This window comes from Anser brachyrhynchus, assembly GCF_964034855.1.
Source record: "Anser brachyrhynchus genome assembly, chromosome: Z".
NCBI lineage: Eukaryota > Metazoa > Chordata > Aves > Anseriformes > Anatidae > Anser > Anser brachyrhynchus.
The window spans coordinates 21,845,948-21,861,726 of NC_137697.1; the positions used below are offsets into that span (position 1 = coordinate 21,845,948).

Consider the following 15,779-nt stretch of genomic DNA (forward strand, 5'->3'; position numbering starts at 1 on the left):
AAGAGTAGAAACATCATCTTTGAGGCAAGCATGAAACTATGGGGTGAGTGGTGAAGAGAAGAGAAAAAACCGTAAAGCACTGCATATGAAAATGTTCTTAGGCTGTAAGGGGACTGTGGTCAGTCATGATCATGGACACAATGACAAGGGACAAAAAATAATTGACATTTTGATGTGAAGCTTGGTAAGATATCAAAGAAGGTGTGTGGTTTGTGGGTTTTTTTTGTTTGCTTGTTTGTTTGTCTTTTTATACAAGGCCAATTTTGTGGATTCTTCACTAGAGGTTAAAAGAGCAAGTTTAGACAAGTATCTGCTAAAGTTGTGCCTAGGATCAGTCCTCCCTCAGTACAAAGGGATGGACTAGGAGTTTTCTTCTAGTTCCACATTTCTCAGAGAGGGCTTCCTGCTAATGGAGAAAAAGAAATTGTAAAAAATCATTCTAGATTGTCAGACAGCCTTTCTGCCCTTCTTATGCCTCCACAAAGGTCTGAAATATTCATCTCTGTGACCTTACTGCTCCCTGTCCATTATTAGAGCTGTGGTGGGTTCCTTCACACCCTTTGGTGACCTTCTGCCCATCCCATGAACCTGTGATGAGACATTACCATCTGCAAAACTGTCTTCTCTACCTGTTGCAACCTAAGTGACTCCTCTTTGTGGTGCTGCTGAGGAAAATCCCCCAGTTTTCCAGGCAGAACTTTAGAAGTTCTTCCTATTATCTCCCCATCAAATGCTCCTTCTTCTTCCCCACGCAGAATGCCCTTCAATAGTGACAGAAAGAAATCAAGACTTGACATTTGTATTCATCCACTTCAGAAACACACTACAGCACTTGCTCCTCACACGGACACTTCCTTTGGAGTGAGTGGGAGAGGGTCGGCATGGTCACACAGCAGTGAGTGCCGATGCCACCACTGTCCTGTGTGTCAGGACTAAGCCTCAGGAGGTACAGACAGGCCCTCTTCGGCTACAGGGGAATTAGGCTATAGAAAAAGAAAAAAAGAAAAAAAAGAAAACAACAACAGCAACAACAAAACAGTATGTAGGGAGACCTGCGAGTGAGTTTTAAATACTTTTTTTTTTTTCCTCTGAGTTTTGGGAGTAAAAAAGCAGAAGATAAGAATTTACGCTTGAAAATGTGACTGGTAGGTGAGGTCACCACTTCTCAAGTAACAGAACAACCTGAGTAAATAAAGTAGAAAGAAATAATCAGAACAATTACTGGATTCATGTTTTGTGATAAGAAATACATACAGATATCAGTATATGAAAGTTACCTCTTGTCTAAGTCATTGGCATTAAATGTGTTCGACTAGAACAACTGTTCTCAGTGTTTTCAACATTGCAGACCTCTGCTTCACAATGAATACTTTACTGTAAAATTATCCTAAGAACAGCAAACTTGCTTTTCATAATTACCTTTCAGAAAACCCTTTAAAAGCTGTCAGGAACCCACAGGGATGCATACCCATATGTTAAAGATCACTGTGTTGGACAAATGAAAAGATAAGAGACCTTTTTACCTGCAAAACCATAGGATAGGCAATGTTCCTGTTCACATACAAAAGGACCTGCGTGTCTTTTGTTGAGTTGAAGCTATGGGATGAAATCCTGGCTTCAGGATTACTGCTCATGTGTGGTAATTTGTGCATGGTATTTCAGGACAACGACTGTCTTTCCATTTTCTTCTCTGCTGTAAAATTTTAATCCTGCCTTAAATGGAGAATTGTGTAATCTATGACTGGAAGTTGATTCCTGTTCCAGAAACGTGGCAGTTCCATGATAAAAAAGGAAATATGTGGATTTATGGGCTAGCAGATGCAGCACAAAGTAGCAGTGACACAATAGTGACCAGCCTGAGATGGTGTGGTTCAAGTCCATCCAAAATCTGTACCTACCCTTCAGCTATCCAACATTTCTAGCTACCACAGACCACCTATCCCCCCCCACCCACCCCCCCCAAAAAAAAGAAAGATTTGAAGGAAGCCACTGAGAGTTACATTGGTATTTCCTGAAAAATTGTCTCTCTGTACTTCAGAGAATTATAAGGGAAGTGTACGTATTTCTGCCAGAAGTTAAAGTGCAGTAGAATTATTATTATTATTATCAATTGAAAGGGATAACTGTCTTGTAATTTTCTTTATACTCAGCACTGAATAAAGGTATTATTATGGGTAGCTACTGTAGATGATCTAACAATGTAAATACCATGAATTTCTTCGCACTAACTTGTCCTTGTCACTATGTGCTAAAATAAATCCAGCTTGCTGAACATAACTCTTTCTGCTCTTACCTGTTTGAGCAATGTCTTGCAAACTTTTTCAGTGCAATTTAGCCGCAAACTTTTCCATCTATGTCTTTCCCTGCCTTACCGTGTGTGCCCTCCACATAGCCCAAAGACTGTGACTCGTGAGTGCCTGGCTGACTTTTTGCTGCACGGGGTTGAAGGGATTGCTGCAGTATTTCATTTCACACCAGGAAAGATGTGAAGGGCCATAAGCCTTGGGGCCAGCAAGAGGACGAAGGCCACAGGGCAAAGTTTAAAATTAACTGCATAATGAGGGCATTGTACAGGCAAATGGGGGATAGGGGATATGCACCCTGCAGAGGCCAGGCTACTGATTGCAGGCAGTCCTAATACTGGAAGATGTAGAGGGTGAAAACGTAAAGAGTATATTATATATTTGAGGAAGAAAATTTAAGAAGTCTCAGAATTGTTTAGAGATGTTTTTCATCCTTTGTGGAGTGTCCTCTTTTGGGTTACTCTGTGATGGCAGAGCATTCTTAGAGCACTTTCTAATCTAAAATTTCCACTCGACACCTCCTTCAAACACACAGTTTCCTGAGTTACTAATGCCCTTTTGCTACAAATAGCAATACTGACATGGTTAAAGGCCTGCACACTATGCACACTAATATGTCTGCCTGTGTGGACATCACGCCTCTGACTGCAGTATCAGCATAGCACAAGAGGAGGTCTACGCAATTCAGTTCTACTGGCATGAGGTAAAAATATCTCCAGCTATGTGATGTGACTCCTCAAAACAATGTAACTGAGGAATTATCTAGATTTAGTCTCATTTTCCCATTTTTTACAGGAGAAAGCTCTCTGTTTTTTTATCTATAGAACCTTTGGTTTATCTGTTTCATTATCTATTTATCTATATTTGGTTTATCTCTACTATGTATAGCCCATTCTGTACTTGGGAAGTATGAAGACTTTGTCAAGAAATGGAGGATGCAGATGAATGAAGCATATGAAATAACCTTGGACTGCTCCAAAAATCTTCATCCCAGTAAAACTTACTATAACTGCATAATTTTATTTTATTTTTTTTTTTTTTTTTACCAGAAAACAGAATATATGTCCGGAGTGTTTTAGAGAATAGGGGCCAGACAAATTAAATTCTGAGTGGGAAAATAGAAGCTATACGTTACTTGGAGGAAAAAAGTAAAATTTCAGGCAAAAATGTAAATGGGAAATAGAAAAGGAGGTGTTCATGTAGGACATGTTATTTCTGTTACATACTGTTAGATAATGAAACTTCTGATGACGTATAAAATCATTTCGCATGTGGAATAAGTTGACCAGAAAGGAAGTTTTCTATCTTTAGTACAGGAATATTAAGAAAGAAACACATTTTTGTTAGAGGATTGTGGAACACACAGAATTTTACTAGTAAGTCATGTGGATAGACCGAGTATCTCACAAATAGAGATGCTGAGATGACATCACTTTTACTAAAGTGAACACAGCTCTGCAAAGGATGCCAAGGCTCTCTGTGTCCATAATGTGGAGATCAGTGGGGAAGGTTGAAAAGGAGAAAGCGGGACACATCTCTTTAATGTGCTCTTAAAGACTTTGTCAGAAAAGGGAATTGCAAGATGCACATTTCTGTCTTTACACCTTTCTTTCTGTACACCTAATTTAATAATACCCCTACTATTAAGGCTGACCTTTTCTACGAGTGAAAAGAAAGAAACATAGCAAGATGTTGAGTGATTTTCATGTTATGTATGCTTGTTTTGTTATGTTTTCGTCCTGTTACATAAATCTTGCAAAGAGCAGATTGTTCCTTCTTCCAGATGGGTTAGGCACTCCTGATTCATTAGTGATAAACAATTAACTCCTTCTTGGCTGGCAGATCTTGCTGGCCTACCCGTGCACTTCAACAAGCTTGTAATCAAAGCTTCCCCAGGGATTTCTGCCACCACTCGTTTACATGTCAAACCTTTTCACTGGTACACCCCAGTACTTTGGCTGTTAAATTCTTGATTTTCTCTAGTGATCGGTGCTAGGATCACTAGCTGCAACATCTGCTAACAAGTACATTTCAAGTACATCATATGCTGCTGGAACATATGTTTGGAGTACAATTCACAGAAGCTGTTTGAAATACACGATCAGACATACATGCTGGATCTACACAGAAGGCTTGGTCATTTAACATAAGATATTCATGAATATAGTACCACAAGAAATTTTTACCTTTCCTTTGACTTTTTTATTGGAAAAATCTTTAATCTAGAAGTCTACCTAGACAGGCTGTGGGCATCTCCCTCATTGACTTTTTTTTTTTTTTTTTTTATCAGCTTAGGCAAACATCTGCCAGGTTTGGTCTTGCCTCATTGCAAAATCGGCTAGACACTTCATTAAGGTTCCTTCCGATATGACATTTCTTGGAAAGTATCAGTTGCTCTACGACACTGGAGAGAGATGATGTGAAAATTGAGGGTAAGATGCTAGACCTTCTACATCACCTCTTCAATGCAAAGGTTCTGTGAGAATATTTAGTTCTGAGAGCATCTCCTTTGCCTGCGCACTACTACATCTGTGATGAGATACGATCTTTCCTCTACAATCATGGCAACCCAAAATGCCAAAGGAGAGATAAAGTCCTGCTGTGGGAGTGTAGTAATGTGTGTACAAGCTACTGCAAATCATCCCGATCCTATGGAATTTAATCTATGAGATCCCCCACAACATATAGTTCACGCCACTGGTGTGAGTATTTGAATTAGTAAGGTTAAACATGCTTTTAAATTTTTGCAAGGTAAGCATGATATAGGAGAGAAAAAACAGACAGACAAACTCACAGTGAGATTTGTATGATTACCAGAAGAAGCACTAGCCATGACATAGCATCTTTTGTCAGCTGTTCTTTAAGACTCAGAATGTAAATTAGGTTGGAGAGAAAGCGGAAAGTGAACATTTCTTTGTGCATTTTGCAAAGAGGTTCCTCCACACATAAAAGATGACATAAAAGGAATAATAAACAAATGAAATGCAAATCTGTTTCTAAATACTAGTGGAGGTGACCTGGGAAGGCAATTATGTACTGGAGGATTTTTGTCTGAATTTATTTTTCTGCCTTAAGATCATATCTGTCTTCATATTTCTCAAAGATTTTATGACCAGGATTTCAATAGCACATCCTTATCCTAAGCAACCGAGGGAATTATTTTATTATGTTGCATTGTGTATTGTTAAGGTCTCCTTATCTCCTTTGCAATATTATAATATCTAATAAATAGGTGTAAAAGATGGATGAAAAATTTTCCACCAAAAAGGGCTCAAGGGTTTCTGGTCCTTTCATGAAACTGTCAGCAAAAATGAGGAAACTCAGACCCAGTTTCTGTGTTCATTTCTTCATTTATCTTGAAAGCAGAAGAAATGCAGGAGGTGGGTTACTAATTTTGAGAATTTCATGACAGGTTTAAACTGTCATGTCTTATTTTCTACTACTATATATATACTACATATACTGCAGAACAATTTTCACTATATAATACTGTGTAAATATTTTTTCTGTCTTTCTTTCAAACAGAAGTGCAAATTATAATCACTGTTACTCTAATTAGGAGAAAAAGGACGTAACAAAAACCTTGGTCTAACTACGTGGACCTGCAGGAGTTACCTTTGAGCTCACAAGGCTTACTGATGGAATAAGCGTATTGTAGTATGACCAAAACGGTATTCCCGTTTTAAACCCATTTTTCACAACCAACAGACCTTTGTCAAAGCTTGGCCATAAGTGGATTTATCAGGCAATCACTGCATTTACAAAGCACCATTCACGCCATCTCCCCAGGCTTGTCCTGTAACTTAACAGCTTCCCGCAGTGCTGCAGGCACGCAGGTGGTGAGCAGTCACCAACAACACCCCACGACCCCTCTCCTCTGGCCCTGGGGCTGATGAAGAGCCAGCGGGATGGCTGCTGTCCCTCATGAGGGGCGGCCACACTGCCCTGACACCTCCCAGCAACCCATCCACCCACCCATCCATCCATCTGTCCATCCATCCATCCACCCTTCTATCCGTCTGTGCATCCATCCATCCTTCTGTCCATCTGTGCATCCATCTGTCCATCCATTCACCCATCCATCCATCCATCCGTCCATCCGTCCATCTGTCCAGTCACCCACCTACTCAGACACACTTCTGCCTGTCCGTCCGTCCATCTGTCCATCCATCCATCCATCTCTCTGTCCATCTGTCCAACCACCCACCTATCCAGACACCCTTCTGCCTGTCCGACTGACCATCCATCCATCCATCCATCCACCCACCCGTCCACCTGTCCATTTGTCCATCCGTTTGTCTATCCGTCCACCCACCCGTCCACCTGTCCATTTGTCCATCCGTCCATTTGTCCATCCATCCATCCATCTGTCCGTCCATCCGTCTGTCCACCCAGCCACTCACCCACCCATTCACCCATCCATCCATCCATCCGTCCATCCGTCCATCTGTCCAGTCACCCACCTACTCAGTCACCCTTCTGCCTGTCCTTCCGTCCGTCTGTCCATCCATCCATCCATCCTTCTGTCCATCTGTCCAACCACCCACCTATCCAGACACCCTTCTGCCTGTCCGACTGACCATCCATCCATCCATCCATCCACCCACCCGTCCACCTGTCCATTTGTCCATCCATTTGTCTATCCGTCCACCCACCCGTCCACCTGTCCATTTGTCCATCCGTTTGTCCATCCATCCATCCATCTGTCCGTCCATCCGTCTGTCCACCCAGCCACTCACCCACCCATCCCCCCACCCACCCACCCACCCACCCCACCGACCCTCCGGGTGCCAGGAGCCCACGCGTGGGCCCCGCTCCTTGCACCCCACCGCCACCCCCGAGCTGCGGGGCGGCGCCGGGCTCCCTTTGTGCCGGTGGGGGTGCGGGTACCGCCACCACCGCCACCACCGCCACCACCACGGCGGGCGATGGCGCAGGTAGGGGCGGGCGGGGTGCGGCCATGTCGGGGCGAGCGGCGGCCGGCGGCGCAGCAGCGGGAGTGCGTCAGCGGCTGAGGGGCGGGGAGCGGCGGGGGAGCCGATATCAGGCGCCGGGCAGGGGCACCGGGGCAAGCGTGAGGCGAAGCCGGCGGGGTTCGAGAGCGCTGCCGGGGAGCCCGGCCGCCTCCACGCACCCACACACCCACCCACCCAGCGCCGCCTCCCTTCATTCCTCCCTCTCCCCTTGCCGCCGCGGGAGGCTGCGCGGCCGGCTGAGGTGAGGCGCGGTGGGGGAGCCCCGCAACACCCCGCATCGCCCCGCAGCCGGGCCGGGCGGCGGGGAAGGGCCGGGCGGAGGGAGGGAGAGAGGAGGAGGAGGAGGAGGCAGGGCCCGGCTCCAGGTGCCCGGCTCCGGCCGCGGGGGCCGCCGAGGCCCGTGAGGGGGGCGCGGGGGGCGGCTCTGTCAGCGGGGGGCGGCTGGGCACGGGCCGGGACCCCCTCCGCTGGGCACGGATCCCCCGCCTCGCCCCGGCCGCCCCCAGCCCCGGCGGGGCCAAGTTGTGCGAGTTGTGAGGAGAAGGGCCGCCCTGCCGCGGGCTGGGGCCGGCGGAGCCAGCCATCTTTTGTGGAGGGCATCTATTGTAGCATGGCCATTTGCATATCGAGACACAGGGGCGTGTGGAAGGTCTGTCGCGGGTACACACACACATTTACATGTGTTTGGAAGTAAAAGATGGCCATGCTACAATAGGTGCTGTTCCACAAAAGATGGCTGTGCCTGTGCGTGTGTGAATTACATGTGGGGACACGCACGCGCTCCATCTCTTCTGTTTTCCCATACGCGATGTGTTGGGGTTTTAAAATTTCATCTTGAGGTAGGGCTGATTCCTCCATCATAGAACAAGGGGGAGCGTCCTGACTAAAATACGCATTCGTGTAGCATCGCTGTCGTGCTTGTGGCATGTTAAATCCAGCATGAGAAAGTGGTTACTCTTGAGAGCTTGGGTTAGGGAAGGGTTTTAAAGGGTTTTACTAGCATCAATGGAAAATAAAATATATTAACTTTTTTTTTTTTTTTTATCCGTGTTAATATCCTATTTAGCAGAAGTGATAAAAGAGTGATCTTCAGGCTCTCCTGGGCTGTGGCATTTACACGATTACTAATGAGAAATTTGGAAAAGCCTGTGGTGTGGAGACACAGTCCAGCTACTTGGTTTCATGTTTATGTGCATGTGCAAGAGGAAGGAACTCTTCCTTTTTCCTTAGGTGCAGGTACTTGTTTTGGGTGTTGGGCAGCACCGTTGGTCATCGTCTTGTAAATAAGCCAGTGGTTTTTAAGGGGAGTTGGTGTGGTGTCAGAGTGATCAGTGTAATGAAATCGATGCTGGAGGACCCCTAAAAGATTGCTGCAGATGAGTGATCGTGGTCTGTCTTCTTCAAACTCTTTCCTATAGGTATCAAGTGCATCTTCTCCCTGGTTCCTTAAAGACACCAGCATCTTTCTTGTTTAATTGATCCCTGTCTGATTTAAACGCTGAAGAACTTCTCACTTCTTGTCTTAATGTTGGGTAGTAAGAAAACATTTTAGCACCTATTCCATGGAGGAAAACATCAGGGCAGAAAGAGTTTTATACTATTAACACTTAAGTTCAGGTGTTGTTAACCTCAATTTCAACACCATTTAATGAATGAAAGCACAGCCTGTTGGGACTCTGATACAGCAGAGATGTTTAAGTTGCTTCCCCATTCTCCTTCCCCCAGTCTGATCTTACTTAGCGTCTGCTGGGTGCAGAAACAAATGTTTTACAATGTCTTTTTCTACTGTTGTGGAAGATGAGTAATTAAAATGGGATTCTACTGTAGCTTTCCAATGAACTGACTCCAGCAAAGCGTGATCAAGACACATGGTACCAAGTCTTTTGGAGCGTTTCATGACCCAGCTTCTTTACAGAGAGGCACCACTCTGACAAATGACTTGTAAAATTACTGATTTCTTTCATATACATATCAACATAGACAATGACTCTTTGTTTGAATTATTAAAACATATTTTTATGTCTATTAGTATTACAAAGATAACGCAACTCGGAATGAAATTAAAACTTGCCTTACTTACCCAAACATCCAATCTGTGCAAGCCTGTTTAAATAGCTTTAATTGCACAGCTCTTGCAGTTCAGATTCTTTGCCAGTGCGTAGTGGTTGGACTTCATTTGGGTGCTAAGGCCGATGTTTAACAATGCTTCTCCATTTTTAACATTGAAAAATAAAAAATCCCAAATGCTTGACATGGAATTCCAGGGTAATAGAGAAACTTGGAGTAGAACAGTCTGTTACTTGTTTACTTTCTTAGGTATAAGACTTGGTATATCCATATCTCTAATTTGTATTAATTGATGAATGTCAAGTAATGTTAATCATTTAAGGGTGATACCAATTATTATACTTTATAAACCTAATATTAGACCTGAAATGAAGTGTACATATGCTTGTTTTCACATTGATATCCCTCAAAACATTTTTTGTATTCAAGTTACTAATTTCTTATTTCCTGACTGAGAAATAAATATCTTCCTCCAGCCCCACCAGGTCCCTTCTCTGATGCGAGGTTTGTAACCTTGTCACTAATTGTATAAGCTGTACATTCCAGAAAGCCTAAGCCATCCGTTGAACTGAGAAATGTAAAGTTTTGGGAAGCTATAGTAGGTCTGTATGCCCAACAACAAAAAAACTTTTTCATATCATAGAAGTAGGTATTTTTAAGACCAAACAATTGCCAGCCTTCCTCCTAAACTTCTAGTGGCTTCTGTATGGGGTAAATAATTCCGAATGCGAAAGCCTGTTTTAATGTTGTTACCCCTGCCATTGTTTTAAGTATGACTGCAGTGGTGTGTGCAGCAGTGTCATGATAGCTGTTACCTCTGGCGTTCTTGAAGTTTTGTTTGCTATTAGTGACTTTTTTAGTGTTGGTGGGGGAACAATGGAATGTGACAGCATGTATTCATTTAGTCGTTATAAAGTTAGTTGGTGTTCTTCAGTGAGTCTGAGATTTCAAAGAATCTTTTAAATAGCTCCCTAAAATATGTAAAAATTCTTCCTCAAAAAAGTAACAAGCTTTCAAATCTCCCTTAAAATCTCACTAAAATTTACTGAGAATTATCAGGACTAACATGTCTTCCTTTGTTTTCAAAGTTGACTGGTAATCTAGTAGTGTTATTTTGACTTTTCTGTGTATATTTAAACGATTTCTTGAGTTGCAAATCAGTGAGATTAATTTGTCTGAATTGTTTGAACTGTTTGTTGTACAGCTATTCAAAACAGCATTTTAGGCTTTTGATTTTTCAGGTGCAAGTTGTTCCTCTCTTAGTCCTGTACTTTATTTTTTTTAGTAAAACAATATCTTAGGATTTTATTATTACTGTAGAACAGGGGATCTGCATATTCCTTGTGTCTGTATCTCCCCTCTTATGGTTAGAGGTTGTTTATGGGCCATGGTGAATTCATTGTTACTCTTTTGTCTAGGTTACATCAAAATATGTAAAGAAAGGGAAGTTAAATAGGTTTCTTACTTCTGTGGAATCAGTGGAGAGGAAGGATAATCAGGAAAGGTGTGGTCTCCATCAAATCAGCAGCCCCTGAGGCAGTGCGAGGAGAATATACCTGGTTCAGAAGTCCTGGCACAGCAGTGACCTTCAGCCTGCTGCTGCACTGGCCAGTCCCAAACAATGAACGTCAATAAACTTCAAATAGTTTGCAATGCTGCATTAGCTGTAGCTAAGTTTATATTTTTCATATACCGGACACAAAAATTATAAAATATGTTTAGGTTAGCAAATGTATTGCTAGAAGACCAGTTTTTTGTCTAGCTCTTTTGCAGGTAGCAAGTCCTGCAACTGTGAAGGCTTGTTCACAGCTGTTGCAGAATGTGGTGGTCTTACTCGGGTGGGCGGCCGAGCTTCACCACAACCGCTCTCTCACTCCCCCTCCTCAAAGAGGAACGGGGAGAAAATACAATGAAAAGGGCTCAAGGGTTGAGATAAGGACGAGGAGATCACGCAGTAATTATTGTGACGGGCAAAACAGACTCAGCATAGGGAGATAGTAAGATTTATTGCCTATTAGTAACAAGCTAGAGAAGCGAAAAATGAAGGAAAGAAACCAAAAGCACCTCCCCCCCATCCACCCTCTTCCACCTCCTCCCCCTGAGCGGCGCAGGGGAACGGGGGAATGGGGGCTGTGGTCAGTCTATAGCGCTTCTTCGCCGCTGCTCCTTCTCGGTCACTCTCGTCCCCTGTGCTGTGGGGTCCCTCCCACGGGATGCAGTCCTTGCTGAACTGATCCGGCGTGGGCTGCCCACAGGCAGCAGCTCTCCAAGAACTGCTCCAGATATGGGTCCGTACCATGGGGTCCATCCGTCAGGAGCAAACTGCTCCAACCTGGATCCCCCACGGGCAGCAGCTCCTGCCAGGTCACCTGCTCCTGCGTGGGCTCCTCTATACGGGCTGCAGCTCCGGCCTGGAATCCGCTCCGGCAGGGGTCTTCCGCAGGCCGCAGCCTCTGTCAGTGCAGGTCCACCTGCTCCACCGTGGTCTCCTCCACAGGCTGCAGCGTGGAACCCTGCTCCACTGTGGTACTCCATGGGCTGCAGGGGGACAGCCTGCTTCACCATGGTCCTCACCACAGGCCGCAGGGGACTTCTGCTCCGGCGCCTGGAGCACCTCTCCCCCTCCTTCTTCATGGACCTTGGTGCCTGCAAGGCTGTTCCTCACTCCTCTCACTCTCCCAGCTGCTGTGTGTTGCAGCGTTTTTTTCCCTTGTCTTAAATCTGCTGTCACAGAGGCACAAAACAACCTCACTTATTGGCTCAGCTCTGGTCGGCAGTGGGGCCCTTACCAAACATGGGGCAGCTTCTAGATCCTTCTCACAGAAGCCACCCCTATGGCCCCCTGCTACCAAAACCTTGCCGCATAAACCCACTACACAGAATTAACCAGCAAAAATCATTTGAGGGAACTTGAATGAATGATTTTTGAATTGATGATGATAAAGTAGGATGTTAGCAATACCCACAACATTATAAATGTTGTTACAGTGCAGTAAGACAACTTAAAGGGTTTCAAAATATTGGTGTATTTTATTTCTTTTGATATGGCAGCATTGAGAGCTTATGCTCTCAGCCTTTACTCTGAAGCTGCTGAAGTGAGTTTGCTGAAGAAGCAGGAGGTAACAACCTGATTCCTGCAAATGAAGTTTGAATTGAGGCTTAAAGTTCCGCAAATTTGGGATTAATATGATTAGCAATGCTGATACTGTTCCAGTAGTTCATGCTGTACGATATGGTGATTTGTTCAGGGGTACGATTAACTAGCTTATCTTTGTTCAAAACCCATCTCTAAAAACAAGTAACATCTGTATTTTTAGAGAAGAACAGTTATTGATTTTGCTTCACAGGTGAGGCTGTTTGAAAAATTCGAGTACATCCAGAGCAGGGTAGCCTGGGTACTAACAGGTATGGCTTTGAGGTTTGAAGTACACAGATGTATTGCAGTGAGAAGTAGGGGAAATGCAGTATGTTCACAGAAGCATGTAAGTTCTTGGAAGGATGTCAGAACGGCTGATGATGGAGATAAGAGCAGGATGACACCAGGGAGGAGGTTGTATATGCATTCCTTTCTGCTATTAAAGACATTCTTGCTGACATTCTCAGATGCAGAAATTCAGTCCTGTGGTAACACGCTCGCTGATAGCTAGTGAATGCTTGTTAAATAATGGTTTTTGTAATACAGCTGTGGCAGGCTAACCTAAAACAAAGCAGTTATACCCAGACAATTGTGGGGAACCAAAACGAACTAGCTTCAAGTATGAGACCACTGAAAGCAAAGACAAACACAAATGCTCAGGAATTTGAACTACATGATGAGGAGTTTGCTTCATATTGTTTTTTGATAGTGATAGGTATGGACAGTAAGGAAAAGAGGGTAAGACTGTGTGCCGTGAGCTGTTGCTCATTTCTGTGGTCTCCTTGGAAAGCTTGGAGAAGAGGGATGTAAGTAGCTGATGTCTAAACAGATTCTTGAGAGCTTTGAGTGATGAAGTGCTCTTTTGATGTTTTATTCTTCCTTTGTTCTGGGAATAGGACTTTTATATAAACGAGAAATACCGGACCTTGCCACTTCTACTTCTAGCTGGAACAGCCTACAAGATGCCTGACTTTCTGCTAGCTTCTCAGTCACATTGAAATGAGGTTTGAGTTTGTGTTTCTCAAATACTACATCAGACGATGGATTTAAAAACTTTTAGTTTGAGTTCATACTTGCTGTTTTTCCATCCTTTTGACGATGGGATGACGAAAGCAAACATTCACCACTGAATCCAGCTGTGAGCTGGATTAGAGGTGGGATGGTCTCTCTGTGTGGTGTTCGTAAAGGTGGGAAAGCATTGGTGCTGACATACTAAAATGCTTTTGCCTACATTTTTGCCAAAATGTATTTGCTAGAATGGTGTCTGTCACCTGTGGTGGTAACTTGAGATATGTTCTCACAAAATGACTGGGCTCAGGCATACGTTCAGTAATTACTTTCTCATCATGCCTGTGGCACAAGTGTGGTGGCTGGAAGCCCTGATCGTTTGCTTTGAACATTGCTCTTATTGTCTGTGGTGTTCGTGTCATCCGGATTTCATGCTGCCTTTCTCTTAAACTCTCTTTACAATGTCTTTCCAGTTGTCTTTGTCTGTAGTTCTTCTGGTTTTCTTGAATCCCACGGAGTTTTGGTAAGTGAAGGTCATTATTTTGTTTTACATCGTCAAGCCTTCAGCTGTGTGCAGCTGGAAAAATTTGCTACTGTAGAACACAGTGCAAGAGGCACTGAGGTGAAAATTCAGAATTCACTCTTATTCAGCAACATGTTTTTAGCCGTCTGTCATCTTCTGAAGGTAGTTGTAATAATGATTGGAAATACCTGCCTATTCCCTTTCTGGGGAAAAAAAAAAAGGTTTTAAAGTATACTGAGGTTTAAATTCTTACCACTCCAAATATGTTGTATCTATTGTAGTGTCAATATCCAGATCATGGTCCTCAATGTATGGTAAGTGGGCCATGTAGTGGTATATGACCATATAGTCAGACTCTGAAAAGTCTCAATTGCATGTTGGTCTGTGAGAAAGCTTAAGGGTTGACTGACAGGAACCTGTTGTTGCAGACTTGTTTATCAGCTTTAACTGCCTCACATCCTGTGGATTCTTCCTACTCCTGGGAATTTCCCATGTTATTTCTGCCCCTTCCCTTCTGTATTTTCATTTGGATCACCTGTAAAACCAAAGCAAATCGTGCTCTCTGTTACAGGTGTCCTGCTGCTAACAACAAACAAATCAATTTTTTGCAATTCCCTTCTTCTTCAGAAACAACTTACAGACAATAATAAAAAAAAAAGACAACAGGAGGTGGGATACTACTAATTACTTGAATTTCATGCAGCTCCTCTGTTGAAAATGGGAGCATCCTCAGGCTTCATGAGACCTAGTAGTAGTAGCTCAGGCGACTGTTTTAGCAATTCCTTAGGTGTGGAGGAGTTAGTGCACTGCTGCTCACCATTAGTAACCATGGCCACCATCGCATCCGAATTTGCATTTGTAATACTCTCGAAGCACCCATAAAGAGAGTTGCTGTTGTTTAGCTGATGTGCACTAACTCATTAGACTGTGACAACGTGTATCTGCAATTGGCTGACCTAATCTGTACAGCTTTGAAGTCTGCCCCTGTTGTGGGGATAGGGAAGAAGACGGCAGAACCCTGTTAAAATCAAATGCCTAACATAGGGTTACTGCAATACTGGTCTCACTGCTGTGTTAGGTTGGTTATGTTAGGTTTGGAAGACTACCAGCTGCCTAGTGTTAAGTGTGTTTTTTCTAAGTATGTTCAAGAGAAGAGCTTTCTTTATTGTTTTTATTTCTGAAATGACTGGGTGTATGTATGAGGTGGCCCATAAAAAAAATGGAGGGATAATCTTAGAGTATTAGAGTTTGCAAGCTGGCAAGGAACATGGGCAACACATGGGTGTGGGAGATGGTCTTCTGACAGTGAGTGGTAAATAATACCACAGAAAACTAGAGAGGAGGCATATCTTATGGATTTCTTATTTTAGAAAGGCATGTCTTACGGAACAGGCACCTGGAGAAGCAGGGGACATGGAGTTGTGGAGGATGAGCAAGCAGGGAAAGAGCAGCACAGCTGTCAGCCTCCCAGAGGGAGGCTGGACGTGGGTAGCAAGTGCTGAGCTATATAGGAGGGCTGTTAATTTCTTAATAACAGAAGCTGTAGGGTATAAAGTGCAGGAGCAAAATCAGCAAGCTGAGGGTGAGAGCTGGACAGCGGCACAACAGTGGCTTGAGAGCGCTGAGGCATGGAAGGGAGAAAGAGGGGTGACTGGAGGGGAAAGGTGGGTCATCAGGGGTATCTGTGTGGTGTTTGGCGTTAATTTTTGAAAACAGTAAGCGTGTCTTGCAGCAAAGGGGTGATAGAGGAAAGTGGGAGATGAGAA

General features: G+C 43.8%; 1 protein-coding gene and 1 long non-coding RNA gene across 5 annotated transcripts in view; both read left to right on the forward strand.

The window, feature by feature from the left end:
* Positions 1 to 5,535, forward strand: part of LOC308185286 — a 30,367-nt gene extending 24,832 nt beyond the window's left edge. The window contains exon 3 of the long non-coding RNA XR_013943263.1: positions 4,594 to 5,535. This is a non-coding gene — a long non-coding RNA (uncharacterized lncRNA). The remainder of the gene's footprint in view (positions 1 to 4,593) is intronic.
* Positions 5,536 to 7,124: 1,589 nt separating this feature from the next.
* FAM169A (family with sequence similarity 169 member A) overlaps positions 7,125 to 15,779 on the forward strand; it is a 35,990-nt gene continuing 27,335 nt past the window's right edge. Inside the window, exon 1 of one of the 4 annotated variants that reach the window (XM_080573190.1) lies at positions 7,125 to 7,240. In XM_080573190.1, the coding sequence (XP_080429316.1) occupies positions 7,232 to 7,240 (9 nt within the window). In that variant the 5' untranslated portion in view covers positions 7,125 to 7,231. Of the gene's footprint in view, positions 7,241 to 7,312; positions 7,521 to 8,258; positions 8,516 to 15,779 lie in introns of those variants that run through there. The other 3 variants (XM_080573192.1, XM_080573193.1, XM_080573191.1) reach the window with 3 other exon arrangements.